This window comes from Thunnus thynnus, chromosome 8 (assembly GCF_963924715.1).
Source record: "Thunnus thynnus chromosome 8, fThuThy2.1, whole genome shotgun sequence".
Taxonomy (NCBI): domain Eukaryota; kingdom Metazoa; phylum Chordata; class Actinopteri; order Scombriformes; family Scombridae; genus Thunnus; species Thunnus thynnus.
The window spans coordinates 17740010-17754930 of record NC_089524.1 but is presented as its reverse complement, the minus strand read 5'-3'; the positions used below and the strand labels follow the sequence as shown (position 1 = coordinate 17754930).

At 39.6% G+C, this 14921-nt stretch overlaps 1 protein-coding gene across 4 annotated transcripts in view; it reads left to right on the top strand.

The window, feature by feature from the left end:
* Positions 1 to 14921, top strand: part of ttll7 (tubulin tyrosine ligase-like family, member 7) — a 75786-nt gene that overhangs the window by 34827 nt on the left and 26038 nt on the right. For all 4 annotated transcript variants that reach the window (XR_010929264.1, XM_067596835.1, XM_067596834.1 and 1 more), the window contains 3 exons: positions 811 to 958; positions 2418 to 2491; positions 5596 to 5731. Coding sequence is in view for 3 of the 4 variants with exons in the window: in XM_067596835.1 (XP_067452936.1) it covers positions 811 to 958; positions 2418 to 2491; positions 5596 to 5731 (358 nt within the window). In the remaining variant the exon portion in view is untranslated. The remainder of the gene's footprint in view (positions 1 to 810; positions 959 to 2417; positions 2492 to 5595; positions 5732 to 14921) is intronic.

Sequence of the window (14921 nt, the reverse complement as noted above, 5' to 3'; positions counted from 1 at the left end):
CTTATATAGTAATGGCTTTGCTTCCCTAAAGGGAGGGGTTGGTGGTGTGTAAGAGGTAGGGTCGGCTCATGACTCTACTCACAACACCAACTGTATCAACGTGGGATCAATTCAGACCCGGCCGGGCATGGACATTGATAAACCTCAGCTCCCCAACAGCACTCAATATCCAATTTAAAGGGCCAGCGATTGACTAAAATGAATTGCCCTTTCTCTAGACCGCAATGGCCCCCTTGTTCAGAATTAGCTGTCTGGTCCTGTTCATCCTGAGTTAGTGGGTTTGTTTGTGTCTCAGCTCCATATTGTATCTCTGTATTGTTTGGTGTTTTGTGGGTTGTTTTCTTTCTTCCTCATTACAATGATGTGATGATCAAAAGGCAAATTCAGGTCAATCCATCGGGTAGGGATGAGACTTGCATGCTGTCAAACTTCATTATAGTAGACAGCATTCATGAAAACTGTTAACTGCAGATAATGCCTGTTCTTTACTGAGTAGTATCCAGTGTTAAAATATTCTAAAAGGACTTTTACATATAGCTGCCTGATATAAATAACTATGGGCAATAAGGGCAACAATATTTATACGGTTTAAATCAAATCAATTTCAGTTGCATTTGTTTCTCAACAGCAGTTCTGCTAGAGAAACAAGTCAAAGATGCAAAGTATTGTTGGAAAAGTTGTCGGAGCTTCACGGGATAGAAACAGAAAATGTTTATCAGTGGTTTTGTTCTTAGGTAGTCTACTCTTATGGTGTCTGAACCCTTTCCTTATGCATTGTCCTGACTCCTGTACTTCTATGTATTGATCCAGAGCCAGTGATAAAAAACGCAACCTGGCTCAGCAAAAGGCAGAGGCTCAGAGACGGCTCTATGGACACGGCTCCATGAAGAAACTCTCAGCTGCTTCCTCAGACTGGGAGAAACAACGTCACACACTAGAGCGAAGGAGAGAAGAACTGGTAAGGCACAAATAAATTAACTATTATATTTGGTTCAAGCTTTATTATTTTCAATAAAAGATTTGCTGAGAAAAATTCTGCTTCACTCTGCTCTGTTGGCTACTGACCAACTATAGGGGAGCATCTAGGATGCTTAACACCTATACAAGGTGCTGCAATTTGACTGTATCGTCATGAGCCCTGTTGATAAGTCATTAGATATCTTTCAAGGTTTTTAGGCCACACCAAAATGAGAACAAAAGGTGAACACTGACTTGGCAGCCACAGTTCAGGGACAGGTGCTCATCAGAGATGTGTTCAAAGATATTATCAGAGACATTAGTAGATACATTAATCAGTTAGTACAAAAACAAAAATCGAAATTCCTATTTAACAGGACAAGTTCACTGCAGTAAACAACTGAACAATACACCAATGTGCTGTACATGTTCCTCAGGACTGAAACAAGAAAGGTTTAAACAGAACAGAGAAGGAATTCTGCTTCACTTTTTTCTTACTCTATATTTTGTCAATTTTCTGAGAAACATACCATTTAATTATTTTCCCTTTGAAATGAAGGAGTCAATGAGCTTCTCTCATCTATATGGGGAAAAGTGGCAGCTACTAGTGTTTTACACTTCCCACCTTCTTTGATTAGCCTTTTAATCAGCCACGGCCATAATTAGCGTGAATAAGGAAAGATGGCACAGAGGCACTATTTTAGAGGTGCGTTTAAATTGACTCATAGCACCACTTGTTGTTGTGGAGGGCAAATTACTCAGGACATTTGTGAGAAAATCCTCAGCACAATCACAGCAGAAAGATTGCTCCAAAAGTCATGTGATATTTTTTTGTCTTTGTAGGATATATTATAGGATATATTTTTTTGTACATGTAAGACATGCTGTATTTATTCTGAAGCATGATGTATTAGAAATATATTGTATATTTGTTGGATAGGTACATTTTGTATTTGCACAACAAAATGCATTAGTTTGTTAATGGTGTTTTGTAAACCACACTGTGGTTTTTAGTGAATTGTGGGGCATTTGTAAAACATGTTGTGTTTGTTAAGTTTTGGCAGGAAATTAGCTCCATAGCACATTACCTCATCTATGAGTGGTGCTATGGTTGAAGTGCGGGGCCAGGTTCAGGTCTATTGCAGGCACAAATGACTCAATGATAGTGCAGTGCCAGTCCTGAAGTGAACCTCTCCTCTCTGCTTTTGTTCAAATTGGCCAACTGAGCTCCACAATTATACCTTCGTAACATATTAATAAGAGAGTCAATGGAAAAATGCCTCTAAATTATAAATCATTCACTGGATGGGTGAGACAACTTTTTCTTATCTCTCTCCTTTTTAAGACTCCTTTTAAGACATTCTTTCTCTATTTCTAGTAGAAGATAGGGTGGGGGTAGCAGTGACTTTCACCTGAAAGATTTAGTCTTTTATTTCTTTTCGTTGTCTCTTTTTTTGTAGAAAGAGCGGCTGGCACAGGTCCGCAAGCAGATCTCCAGGGAGGAGCATGAAAAACAACATCTGGGGAACTACAGGTAAGGAAGAGGCAAACAGCCAGGGAGAGGGGGTTGTCCCTCCAGGAACTCAACCCACAATTCCCGTGCCAGCTCCGCGTACATTTATGGGGTCATCTGTAGAGCGCCAAGCTCTCAGGAGAATAAATAATGCTGCTGCAGGGAGAGCAAACAAAAGAGAATACCCAATTTTCTGAGAACATAAAGACACAAGAATTAAGACTGAGAGAATATGTAAAATAGAGTGAGAGGAAGAAAGGAAATCAGAGGTGGTGTCTAATGGCAAGGTTCTTTCTGTTACTCCCCAAAGTTACCTTTGCAACATTTCTGAAATTCAAATTAGCACGTATTTGCCTACTGCAAGCCATTTTACATGCACCCCCCCCCCTACTCTTATATTTTTTTTCTCTTCTAACTCCAGCTTGGACCTTGGAAGACATTGAGTGTGTCAATTTTTAATAGTCACCTCACAGACAAAGCAGATCCACCTCAGAGCATGACTCAGCAACAGTTCTGATTTGCAGCTTGTCCCTTATGAATTGTTAATGCTCCTTTACTCCTTCACTCCCCCAGTTTCTCTTCCTGCCTCTGTCTCTTTATCCAACATGTACACATATACACATTTCCAGGTCTTGCACATACACAATTGTGTGCACACAATCACACACAGACAGACACACGCGCCTACACAATTGGCTCACACACACTTGCCCTTCTTGCCGTCTCCCCAAGTCTAAGTGACTTCTTGACTCATCACTTGACTGAATGGCTAGTCAGAATGCTGATCCCAGCCTGCATGAAGTGCTGTCACCTCCTTCCTCTTTTCCGACAGGCAGCCAGACAGTCAATCAGACAGGCTGAGGTCTGTCTGGAGCACCCCTAATAAAGACCTCTTAGCATTCAAATGGTGTCCCGGCACAGCACTGGAGTGTGATTACCACACTGCTTCTCATTATAGGAGTTCGGGTAATGAACTTACATTTGGCTATTAGATGAAACTTCATCATCAGGTACAGACAAGCCAAGACCCTGTGGCATTAGAGGGAAACCCAGATGGTTGATGTCATTGTCACTGTTCATTTAACATCTTTTAAGTAGTTGGAATCAGGATACTTGAAAGATGACCAAAAGGAAGATAGTTTTAAACTGATGCAAATAGGATATGAATAATAGTTTTGCCTCTAGCCCAACTGGGAACATGTGGAAGGAAAATAGGCCTCAGCATGAACATTTTATGTAAAAAAAAAAAATATTGCAGGGTCACCCTCAAATAAAATGTCCATATGTTCAGAGATGGAGGATGCCAAAAAGAGAGCGCAGTTAACACCCACTATTAAAGTGTTGACCTTTTGCTTTCTAGTCGAGTGATTTATGTTGCTCTTTGAGGATTGACAAGTTCTGGCTCTTTTCATATATTATCATTTCTGTTTAGTTTATCCAGCTGTTATGACATATTTATAGGATTGTATCTCAAGGGTAAGAAAATATTCTGGTCCATGTACCTTAAAGGTGCTTAAAAAGTACGGCAGTTAAAAAAATCTCATATAGGATGGTGCCGAGGGAAGGAACTAAAGTGACTTTGCAGTTGGTTCATCTCAGGTCTTTGAACATTCAGTAGCTGGTTGATTTGACTGCTGTAACTAAAATAATACATAGAATTGGGTCAACTTCTCAACAATATGAAAATCATGTACTTAAAACAGCATCACTACATAAGTTTGTAAAAAAAAGACAGATGTAGTGCAGTAAAAGTTTTAATGGTATAGTTGTATAATTTTAAACCTTACTCGGCATTATACTTGCACTAAAATCTCAGATGCTGATGTGTGAATAACTTGGAACATCCTGCATCTTCATCCTTAGTACATTCCCAAATAGAAAATTTAATGAGTTTTGTAATCAATATTCACAAAAAAATAACCAAAACATCTTGCCATGGCAGAAATTTCCTGCTGCTGCATTAACAGTAAATCCAGCCCTCTATCTTTGTTTTTTTTAAAAGGAGGTCTGTGCTTGTGTCAGTGAACCTTTCAACTCCAGACGAGTCTGGGTCTAAATATGTCCTCGTTGAAGCCAAACTATTCCCCTGCTTTTACACTCCAGACTGGCCAATGCTTATTTTGATTACTGTATAACACTGTCATTGTTTTGATTTGATGGCTAAAGCGATGACTTGGCTGGGAATTTGGAGATGTATTATGAGGATAACCAGGCGGAGGTTTATACATTTTCCTAATCCCCTCAGGCCTAAGATAAACACAGAGCACTGTTAGTTTAGTCTGTTAGGGCACAAAACTACAAGGAACGTGTGAATAGGCACATTAGCTAAGACTGCGACAAACGGGAAAGTAAGTGCACATCTCAGTGAGGGTGTTTGTGTAAGTGTGGGAAGCAGTTGTGCATTAATGCATCACACTATGTGAAAAGACTGACTGAAATTTGTAGTTACTTAACTAAAGGTCTCCATTAATACTTCTTTCTTTCTGTCTTTTCTCTTTGCACCTCCTCCTTTATTCTTATCCCTTGATCCTGCCAATCACCTTTCCCTTTGTCTCTCCTTCATTTCACACTTTTCATTGCAACACTTGTAATTCTTTCGGTCTGTGTTTTCCCTCCTGCTTGCTCTTTTTTCTGTCCATCTACTACTCTCACCTGCTGTGCCTCGACCTCTCTGTGCCTTACTCCGTCCACTCCTCTCCTTACAATCTTTTCCTTTCTCAATCCTTCCTTGTCTGTATCCCTATTATTTCTTTTTCTCTCATTTTCCTCATCTCTTATCTATCTCTTTGCCAACCCTCTCTCTCTCCTTTCCTTTACCATTCTCCCTTTTTTCTCCTTTATCCCTCACTGCCCAATCCTTCACTATTCTGTCACCACTCCTCCTCTCACCTTGTATCCTTCCTTTGCTGAACCCCAATCTCCCTTTTTCTTTCTCACTCCCACCCTCTCCTTTGTGACCCCCTAACTCTGTTTTCTCTTTCTCCATTCCATAATTTATTCTCTCCCCTTCCAATCTTCTTTCTTCCTGAATTGATGACCCTTCTTCTTCGCCTATTCTTCCCCCCTCTTTTTCCACTCCTCCCTCACTCTCCTTGCTTTTCTCTCTGTGTCTCTGCGGCCTACAGACGTATTTACCCCCCAGACGACAAGCTGCTGTTGGAGAAGTATGAAAGCCTGCTCTCGGCCGCCTTTCAGACCTTCCTCGCTGGGCGAGCTGCCTCACTTCAAAAGGAAATGAATAATCCTCTGAAACGAATGAAGGCACGTACGTCAGTGGCAGACTGTCACGCACGCACACACACACACACACACACACACACACACACACACACATCATAGAAACTTGCAGAGACTCACACACAAACATATACACACAATATGCAGACACTTGTGGACAAGCAGATGTCAAAGAAAAAAAACACACATGCATTTCTATTAAGATTCTGCCCACAGAGACAAAAAAGGATGCGCAAATAATGCGGAAAGTGTGCCGCAGTCCTTCGTTTTTTTTTTTTTAGAGTGTTTGACAGAATGTCCTTTTTCTCCTATCTATTTGCTTCGCTTTCCAACTGTCATTCACTCTGTCTCTCCACAAATATTTATTGTGCTGTGTACATGAGATTTTAAAAGCAAATCAAATCCCACACAACAATGTCATTTTTGTTTCTTAATAGCGAGACACTCTCTTCAGTTTACCTCTTTCTGTATATTCCTGTCTTATTTCTCCTTTCTGTGGAAGTTAGTTGTGAAGAGGCTTCAAAGTTGATTACTGTTGCTGCCCACAAATTTGAATTTGCTTTCCTGCCGGTTCATTATTTAGTTTATGACAAAGACTCAGAGACACATGTTTGAACATATACATGTGAATGCACACAGAAGCTTGTGTGAGATGTGCATGTTGGGACAAGGGTAGAAGTCATTGTATGCATGTAAGCTTTCTGATACCAGGAGGAATATAGTGTCAGCGAAGCTTTGAAGGTAAAGGTATGAAGAGCCTTTGCAAAGGAGAGAAGTTGATTTCCATACCATACAACTTAACAGGACAGAGGCAGAGAGTGCCGGGGATGGAGAAGAATGCAGAGTGTTGATGAGAGGAGGACGAGAAAAATAGTCGTCAAGTAAAGACAGTGCAAAGAAAGAACTGAGCAAGAGTTGTTTTGGCACTTTTGTTTTTGTGAAATTCTGTTTAAAGTATTGTGGCAGACTATTATAGACACAGTTTATTAAACAAGATGACTTGAGTAGAGTACAAAAAAATAAGCAACAAAAAGAGGCAATTTTCTGTTTTCAAGTCTGGTTATGTATTCAGAAGGAACAAATCAATAAAACAAAAAGACAGAGTAAGGCATTGAGGGATATAAGTAGAGAAGATGCAGATGAAACAAAAAACCTTGGCAACTGAATGGTAATAGTGAATACTGAATATAAATATTTTTGACAGTAGTATTAACATTATAAATCATATCAAAACACTGGGAGAAGATGTCATATGCAACTATTACAGCTTTTCCAGAAACAACAGCCTCTACCCCTTTGCATTTTTTTTTTTTTTTTTTTTTTTTTAGAAAGTTATTGTGTGTCCTTACAAAAGTAAAATCCCTGCAGAGGATTTTTTATAGAGATGTCAATCAATGATCAGACGGAGTCGAAACACCAGGCCGAGGAAAGTTTAATTTAGTCAACACACAGAGATGTGGATCTTGTTCAAAGTATGAAGGGATAGAGATAATAAGAACAAAACATGCTCTATAGTTTGCTATCTAATAACATGATCATGACTGACAACTGGAGTGTCCTAATTAAGGGACAGAGTGTGAGATCCTAATCTTTGCAATTTATTGTGAGGAATGAATGTTCCTGAATCTGGACAAGATATTCAGCAGACCACAAATGAAGCATCTTATGCAGATAATTTTTGTTACATTTTTTAATATTATGTGTATTTTTAAGCCTATCTACAGTCAAGAATAAAACGTGACTTACTTTTCTCGACAGACTTATGATAGATATATTTGTGCTCCTCAGCCTTGTTTCTATGTAGATTCTCCCAGTGACTACACACATTGACAGTGGAGACACAGAGTTCAGCTGGATTTTAGCCTGCATAATTTGCTGTTAAGTTAGTATTATTGCTTCTTCAAGTTTGTTTAGTTGTCTACTCAAGCACTAGTAGTGGTCTTTTATTGTTCCCCGTTGGCTCTGCTCACATGGCACTTTCTTTTACCTTGTTAGGCAATTAGTGAATCAATGTTAGTATTAGCTGTCTAGCACTATATAGCTGTATTTGCTGCATGAAAATATAAAGTGCACAAGATATATCTACCATTAGCAAAGATATAGCAATCCTATGGATCCCAGTGCTCTCATGGGCAGAGATGGAAGTCTGACCGGGATTCCATCCATAAAATTTACAGTGATACCTAATTCTAGCCACCTCTAATCTTAACCTAAACATGACCATTGCAAACTTTGTAACTAAACCCACACATCTTAAGGTTTATACCATAGACTGTACATAAAGATGGACATAACGAGGTGTGATGTCACCCATTGGTTTGCATTGGAGCCGGTTTGAAGCCCAGAGTTGCTGCTTATAGTCAGCCCCATCTTTTTCATTTGGAGCCAGGATCTTTTAGATGAGGAGTGCCTGGTGTTTTCTCTCATGCCCTGGAAACACACCCCACTACCTCGGACCAGAGTGAGTGCTAGCTTACTGGGAACACCAAGCGGTGCACTTGAACTAAGGTTAGCTAATTAAGCTAAATTGTGCCAAGAGGGCAGGTATTGTAATCAAGTAATATTAAACTTAAATTAAAGCTGCAAGCAGCGTTGGTCGGGACCTTGTACTCTGGCCCGTCACGATCAGATCATTTTGCTTTTTAAAAATGGGGGATATTTATTACAAGTGTGGTGTGCTTTTATTTTGAAAGATTGATTAACAGGATGAGAATTTTCTGCAGGGTGAGACATGTCTGTCTTGCTTACACCTGTGTCGTCAAAATCATGCAAGTTTTGGGCCCATTCACTTGAATTTCAATTAGTAAATTGAAAACTCTTGATGAGTTTGTGTGTAAAACAAATTATTTTCCTAATTTTCATCAAGTCTATTTTTAGAAAAGGAAAGACTTTTAACCCACATGACCTGGTCAAAGTTTGATTTGAATGGAGAGCGTGAGCGAACCCACACCTTTTTGAACACTTACTGCTTCCACATAGTTTTAGATACAAACTTCATTTCAACTTTAAATGAGTCACAAGACTTTGACCTACAAATCCTGAATTTACATGTTTTTTAGGGCCTGAGCCCCAAAGGGGCGAAGACCGTCTTGTATCTGTTCTGTTTCTTTCTTTCTTCTTTCTTTATTAATCCGCCACTTCAACCCTAAATTTGACCCCCTAAACATGCTCAAAAACTCACCAAATTTGGTAAGCACATCAGGTCTGGTGAAAAATTGCCAAAATGTGCTCTATAGCTCCACCCATGTCACTAAAATGGCCGCCACGGCCCGTAGGAATGTCGTAGAGAGATCGAACCAAAACTCAATTATTCATCTCATCAAGACCTACAAATCATGACACCCCTGACCTAAATCCAACAGGAAGTCCACAATTAACACATGAAAGTATGACTTTGTGCCAATTTTGGACCTTGAATAAACGCTATCTCCTCCTAGGGCATTAATGGTATCGGCTTCAAACTTTAATACATGACTTATCACACTGTGCTGAACAAAAGTTATTAAAAACTTTGTAATAACTCGGAACGGTTTAGATTTTGTAAGCCCCGAAAGTTGGAGTGCCACATCGCACCTTACAATGTAAACCAATAGGAAGGCAATCTCTGGGCATGGACTTTGTGCCAAACTGAGGCATCTGACGTCTAAACTATAAGTCTGACCAGTTCAACACTGCTTACAGCTTTAATGATCGGTTCTTGTTTTTGAGATATTAGAGTCTGAGTTTTAAAGTCTTTTCTTGCTCCTCCTGTGAGGAGCCCTTTTGGGGCTCAGGCCCTAAATAGGGTCCTCGCCCTTAGGCGAGTACTACTGTTTTGCAGTAGTCCTCTGCCTTTTGGGCTCAGTCCCTAAAAATATTGCGACTCAGCGTCCAACTCAGTCCAACCCAGTCCAACTCAGTCCAACTAAGTGTGACTTCCGGAGCCGAGGAGAGAAGCAGGTGAGCAAACTGTCCATCACAGCAATCAATGCCCGCATGGGAGACATCAAAGCTACTATAACTCTTCAAATCTTATTAACTGAGCAATAATTTCCAAAATGACCACCAGCACACTTATTAGAGGGCCTGAATTTAATGGTTGAGATCATAATGAGTTGTTGAAAAAAATGATTGACTTTAATAATTTCTAGAGAGAAGATGATGCTTTTTGAATAGGAGTCAATTGGAGTCAGCATCTAGCAGCTGTTGGTGGCATTGCACTTTAAGGTACTTCTGCATTGGCTTCAGCCTCAAGCCGTGGTAGTTGCGGCTGGGTTTGTACCTAAACATAACAACTAATGATCTTACGATAAACCAAAGCCTCTGATTTTGTACACAAGTCACAGTGCTTTGGCCCTTAACCCGGGGACTTCTGACTTGTATTGCTTGTTTGGCTAGTTTTTCCTGTATCAAAAGGCCAGAGATCATTTGCCAGCTTGCCATCAACATATTTGTTGAGTCTGCCAGACATTGTACCCTCAGGACTCATGTTTGCTGCCTTTGTGGGCTCCTCAGGGCCTGGAATTGAAAAATGTCACGGATTGTCACACTATCAAAGAAAATAAAAAGTGTGTTGTAACCCCATTGATAACTTGCCGATGCACTGCAGAAATCCCTCCCAGTCTTGCTGTGCTACATTTAACGCAGCCAGGGGTTACACTGGTTTCTACAGGGTTTGCATCACCCTTCTCCCCACTTCCATTACAGCTGGGTTGACAGGTATGCATCAAATTGTTCGTTTTGTTAGCTACAGTATTTATGTTTTCCCACACGTTCAGCTGATGTCTTCCCATTCCTACATTTCTCTCACATGGATACTGAAAATAAAAGAAAGAAGATTCCGCCAGTAAAAAAAAAAAGACAAAAAAAAGCACAAGTACACAAACTGCAAGTGTTGTCTGGGAACACTTCACAGTAAGTCAGATCCTATAGAAGTGGTCTGCAAGCACCGTAAATATAGGGGAAGGGTGTTAAGGGTGTTTAAGGTTATTTGTTTTTGGCTTTTACCGATTTTCTTCAAAATAACCCAATGTTTTTTAAGTTTAGTTTAAAAGAAAAGAGTAAATATTTTTAAACTGTTTTTTTCCTGAATTATATATACAGTAGGGAGACAACACCAATGTGCTGCTGATAATGCACACCAGGCAAAATAAAAAATACTTTCAGCCAGTGTCATAGATGGGAAGCATGTTGCTCAGCCAATATCATCCAACTGCAGATCCTAACACCTTAAGTCCCAGTCCAAACAGCACCACCTACAGGTAAAAAGTTACAGTTGTAGCAGTTTAGAACTGCTGACATGCAGATATGTGCCATCTACAGGCAAGCACAGCAATAGATTCTGCATATTTAACATCGATATGCATGACTGTTAGAAATGCAGTTTTTACAACTTTTTACAGCCATTTTTTCCTGTGTCATTGGTACATTTTAAACTGAACAGTGGGAAAGGAACAAAGTCTGAGACTGTTCTTCTTCCTTTGAAGAAATGAGGGGGGTCCTGATCAGATTTCATTTGTTCAAAGGAAGAAATACAACAATGTTTTTTCTTAACTTATAAACATTCTATTGTTGTATCTCACTTAAGGAAAGGGTTATATTATTGGTTGTTTGTAGCCCTATGTTGTTAGGCTAGCAGGTTTCTACCTGTCTACATTATGTCAGCTAGCAGTAGTCAAACCCCAAAAGTGCCTAATGAACCCATTGAAATTACACGCAGATTTTTGCTGCTGGCTCACTTCATCTGTTTTTTTTTTTTTTTTTTTTTTTTTACCATGGTGGAAATAAGGTCTTAATCAGCGGAAAGAATGTTATGACTACATTATCACAGTATCATCTGTCAATGGGCCAAGAAATATGGAAACAGAAAATGTCATGGTAGAAGCTGCCAAGAGTAGAAAAAATACTGCTTTCTCAACAAACAACAGTATTCACAATTGTGACAGGTATAATGTGTTAATGACAGTACAACAGAAAAAAGTAAATAAAACAAGAACAGAGACACAAAAATTAGTACAGGAGATAGACCTACTTACAGGATAAAGCATGCAGTGTATTGTTCTCTCACTTAATGATGCATTGCACTCAGCCTTTTTTGTGGTTAACTGAATTTTAGTGGTTTATAGAACCGTACAAAAAACCCTAGGCACCCAGGGGCCAGCAAATGCCCAGGACTGCCTGGACTGAAAGAGGCAGAAAACGCAACCACCCAACCCAGAGACACCCACAGGGACAGCCCCAGTCCCATCCCCACAGATTCCCCCAAAAATCAGGCCCCAGAGGATAACCGTGCCCCCAGTCCCAAAAACCCAAGCTATCTCAAGCATAGCCAACAGCCCCAGGGAGAACCCATGACCTCTGCAGAGCACTGCAGTGCAGCTTCAAGTGTGACCATGGACATCAAAATTAAGAGAGGTTCTATTTTGTAAAAAGGTTACAAAGCCTCCACAGCATTCATCAAAAAGTAATGTTTTTTTCCGAAGATTAAACATAATCTTTTCTGAAGGTAAGTATGATGAAAGCTTTTTAAACCACAAAGATACACCAGCGAGCTCCTCACTTCTCCAGCAAACGGCTATATATTAATTTGCTGCAATTAGGGCTAGTCTGATAAGGGAATGTTGCCCCTCATATTGACCAGTAAAACCGAGAGGTCCCCCAGTAGTGTCAGTCTTGTGTTGGCTGAGTATAGATGTCCGAATGTACATATACCTCTGTTATACCAGTCTCTACTAATGCCATCTCTCAATGCCCTAGGTAACAGGATTAAAATGGAATGTGGTAGATCTGTATATATTGAGGATACTTTGAAACTTAACTCTAATTTCATGCCATATTTTATATGTATGTTTTATCATTGAATTTTGAGTTACATTTTTATGACTTTGATATTGAGGAATAAATAAATGGAATAATTGACAGCACTTCTGCTGCATGAGACCGCTCATTTTGTTTCCCTGCTGGAGGGTGTTCTAAATCTTTAATCCATGTCCAAATAGCTCTAGATTGAGCAGTCAGATAGTATAAATGAAAGTCAGGTAGGTTTAGCCCTCCTTGTTCAGTGGGACAACAGAGGATTCTGAGCTTGACTCCAGGTACCTTACCGTTCCATAGGAATCTAGAAATCCATAGTTGAGGGAGAAAATTTGATCTAATTGGTTGGGCGTTTGCAGACCAAGATAACAAAGCTCATAAAGTTCCCAACGAAAGGGAACGTTCTCTCTTGATAATTCTTGGGCCACTTAATTGAGTGGCATTATCACACTTTTATGTGTGTTTATTTTGTATCCAGAGCTGGAGCTATATTCATCTAGTGGGGTGCTAAGGGCAAGGAGCGATATCACCACATTGGTCAAGTACAACATAATATCAGCAGCGTATAGTAAAATTATGTTTTTCCTGTTCAAGTAGTTGCAGTAGTTGCAAAAGGTTCAGTTGCCAGTGAGAAGAGAATAACCCTGGTGTGTGCCTGACAAGGGGAAAAGAGATGAGATATTAGGATTTGTTCGAATCATTGCTGAGGGGTTGAGATAGAGTATGTGTATCATTCGTGTCAGATTTGGACCAAAATTCATTTTTTGTAAAACTGTGAAAAGAAAGGACCATTGTAAATGATCAAATGCCTTTTCCGCATCTAATGAAAGGGCAACTACAGGGATATTGATTTTTTTGGCACAGTGGATAATGTTGAGGAACCTTCGAATATTATATGAGGAAAAGCGTTTTTGAATAAAGCCGGTCTAATCTTCATTTATAAGCCAAGGTATCACAGTCTCCAGTCTAGTGGCTATAACCTTGGTAAACACCTTATATTTTGATGAGAAGAGGGCAACGGGCCTGTAGGATCCACAGAGTTTTGGGTCTTTGCCTAGTTTAGCAGAACTGTAAATGGAGCCTTTTCTAAAGTTTTGGGTACCTGGTAGATCTCAATTGCATGCTTAAAGATATCCACTAGTGGTGTAATCAGACTAGATGCAAAAGCCTCGTAGAAGTCCATACGGAACCCATCTGGCCCTGATGATTTTCCTCTCGGAGGCTTTCCTATTGCATCTAGAACTTCTGTTTAATAATGTCAGCCTCTAGATTGTCCCGTGTCTCTGCAGCCATTCCCCGAACAGCAAGTCCCTCTAAGAAGTTATTCATTTTATGAGTATCTACACCCTGAGAGGAGTATAAGTCTAAATTAAAGTCCTAAATAGTCTCTTTGATGAATTTAGGATTATGGACTACAGTAGCACCATCTTTGATCTTAACTGAGGAGATATATCTTGAGCTATCCTCTTTCTGGATCTGCCAGGCTAATAATTTACCACTTTTATCCCCATGTTCATAGTATTGTTGTTTAGTTCTAGCCATGGCATTTTCAATCACCCAAGTGGTTAGCATGTTATATTCAACCCTTTTGTTGTTTAGGAGGTCAAAAGTCATCTCGTTTTGTGGTTGAAAGTGTCCCCTTTCGGGATTCCTAATCTCTGATTCATGTGTTTTGGTTTTTAACAGATGCTGCTTTTTTTTCATAATGTATAATTTATAGTCTCACCTATCAAAGAAGGCTTTAAGGATTCCCATACAATGTTTAGTGAGGCAGTCCCTTTGTTAATGCTAAGAAAACTGTCAGTGTTGTTTCTGATAATTTTAACATAATCTGCGTCATTGAGAAGGTATATGAGGAATCACCATAGTCCATCACTACTAGCAATGTTCTTCTGAGCTATTAGGAGCATGAGAGGGGCATGGTCTGTATGAGTCATAGCTAGATTTTCACATGAGGATATAAGGTGGATTCTTTCAGCATGAGCAAGAAATATATCAATTCTAGAATAACTTATGAGCATGTGAGTAGAAGGAGTACTCACCTAGTAATTAGTCTTTCCCTCCAGACATCTACAAGTTTGAAGTCTACCATTTCTTTTTTGAGTGCCTTAGCTGCTTGGGTTAGAACTTTAGGATTGGAAGATGACCGATCTTTGAATGGATCCAAAACTAAATTCAAATCTACACCTATAATAAGCTCATTAGCAGGACATGTAAGTGTGAAAATCAAACTTTGGAAGAATAGGGGGCAATTATAATTTGGGCCATAAATATTAACTAGTGTAATAGGTTCACCTGAGCCTTTAGGTATCAAGTATCTGCCCTGTTTGTCTGTCTCAACATTATCCACATGTAAAGAGACATTTTTACCTATCAATGTGGCAACTCCCTAAAGGAGATGTAAAGGCTGAATAAAAGAACT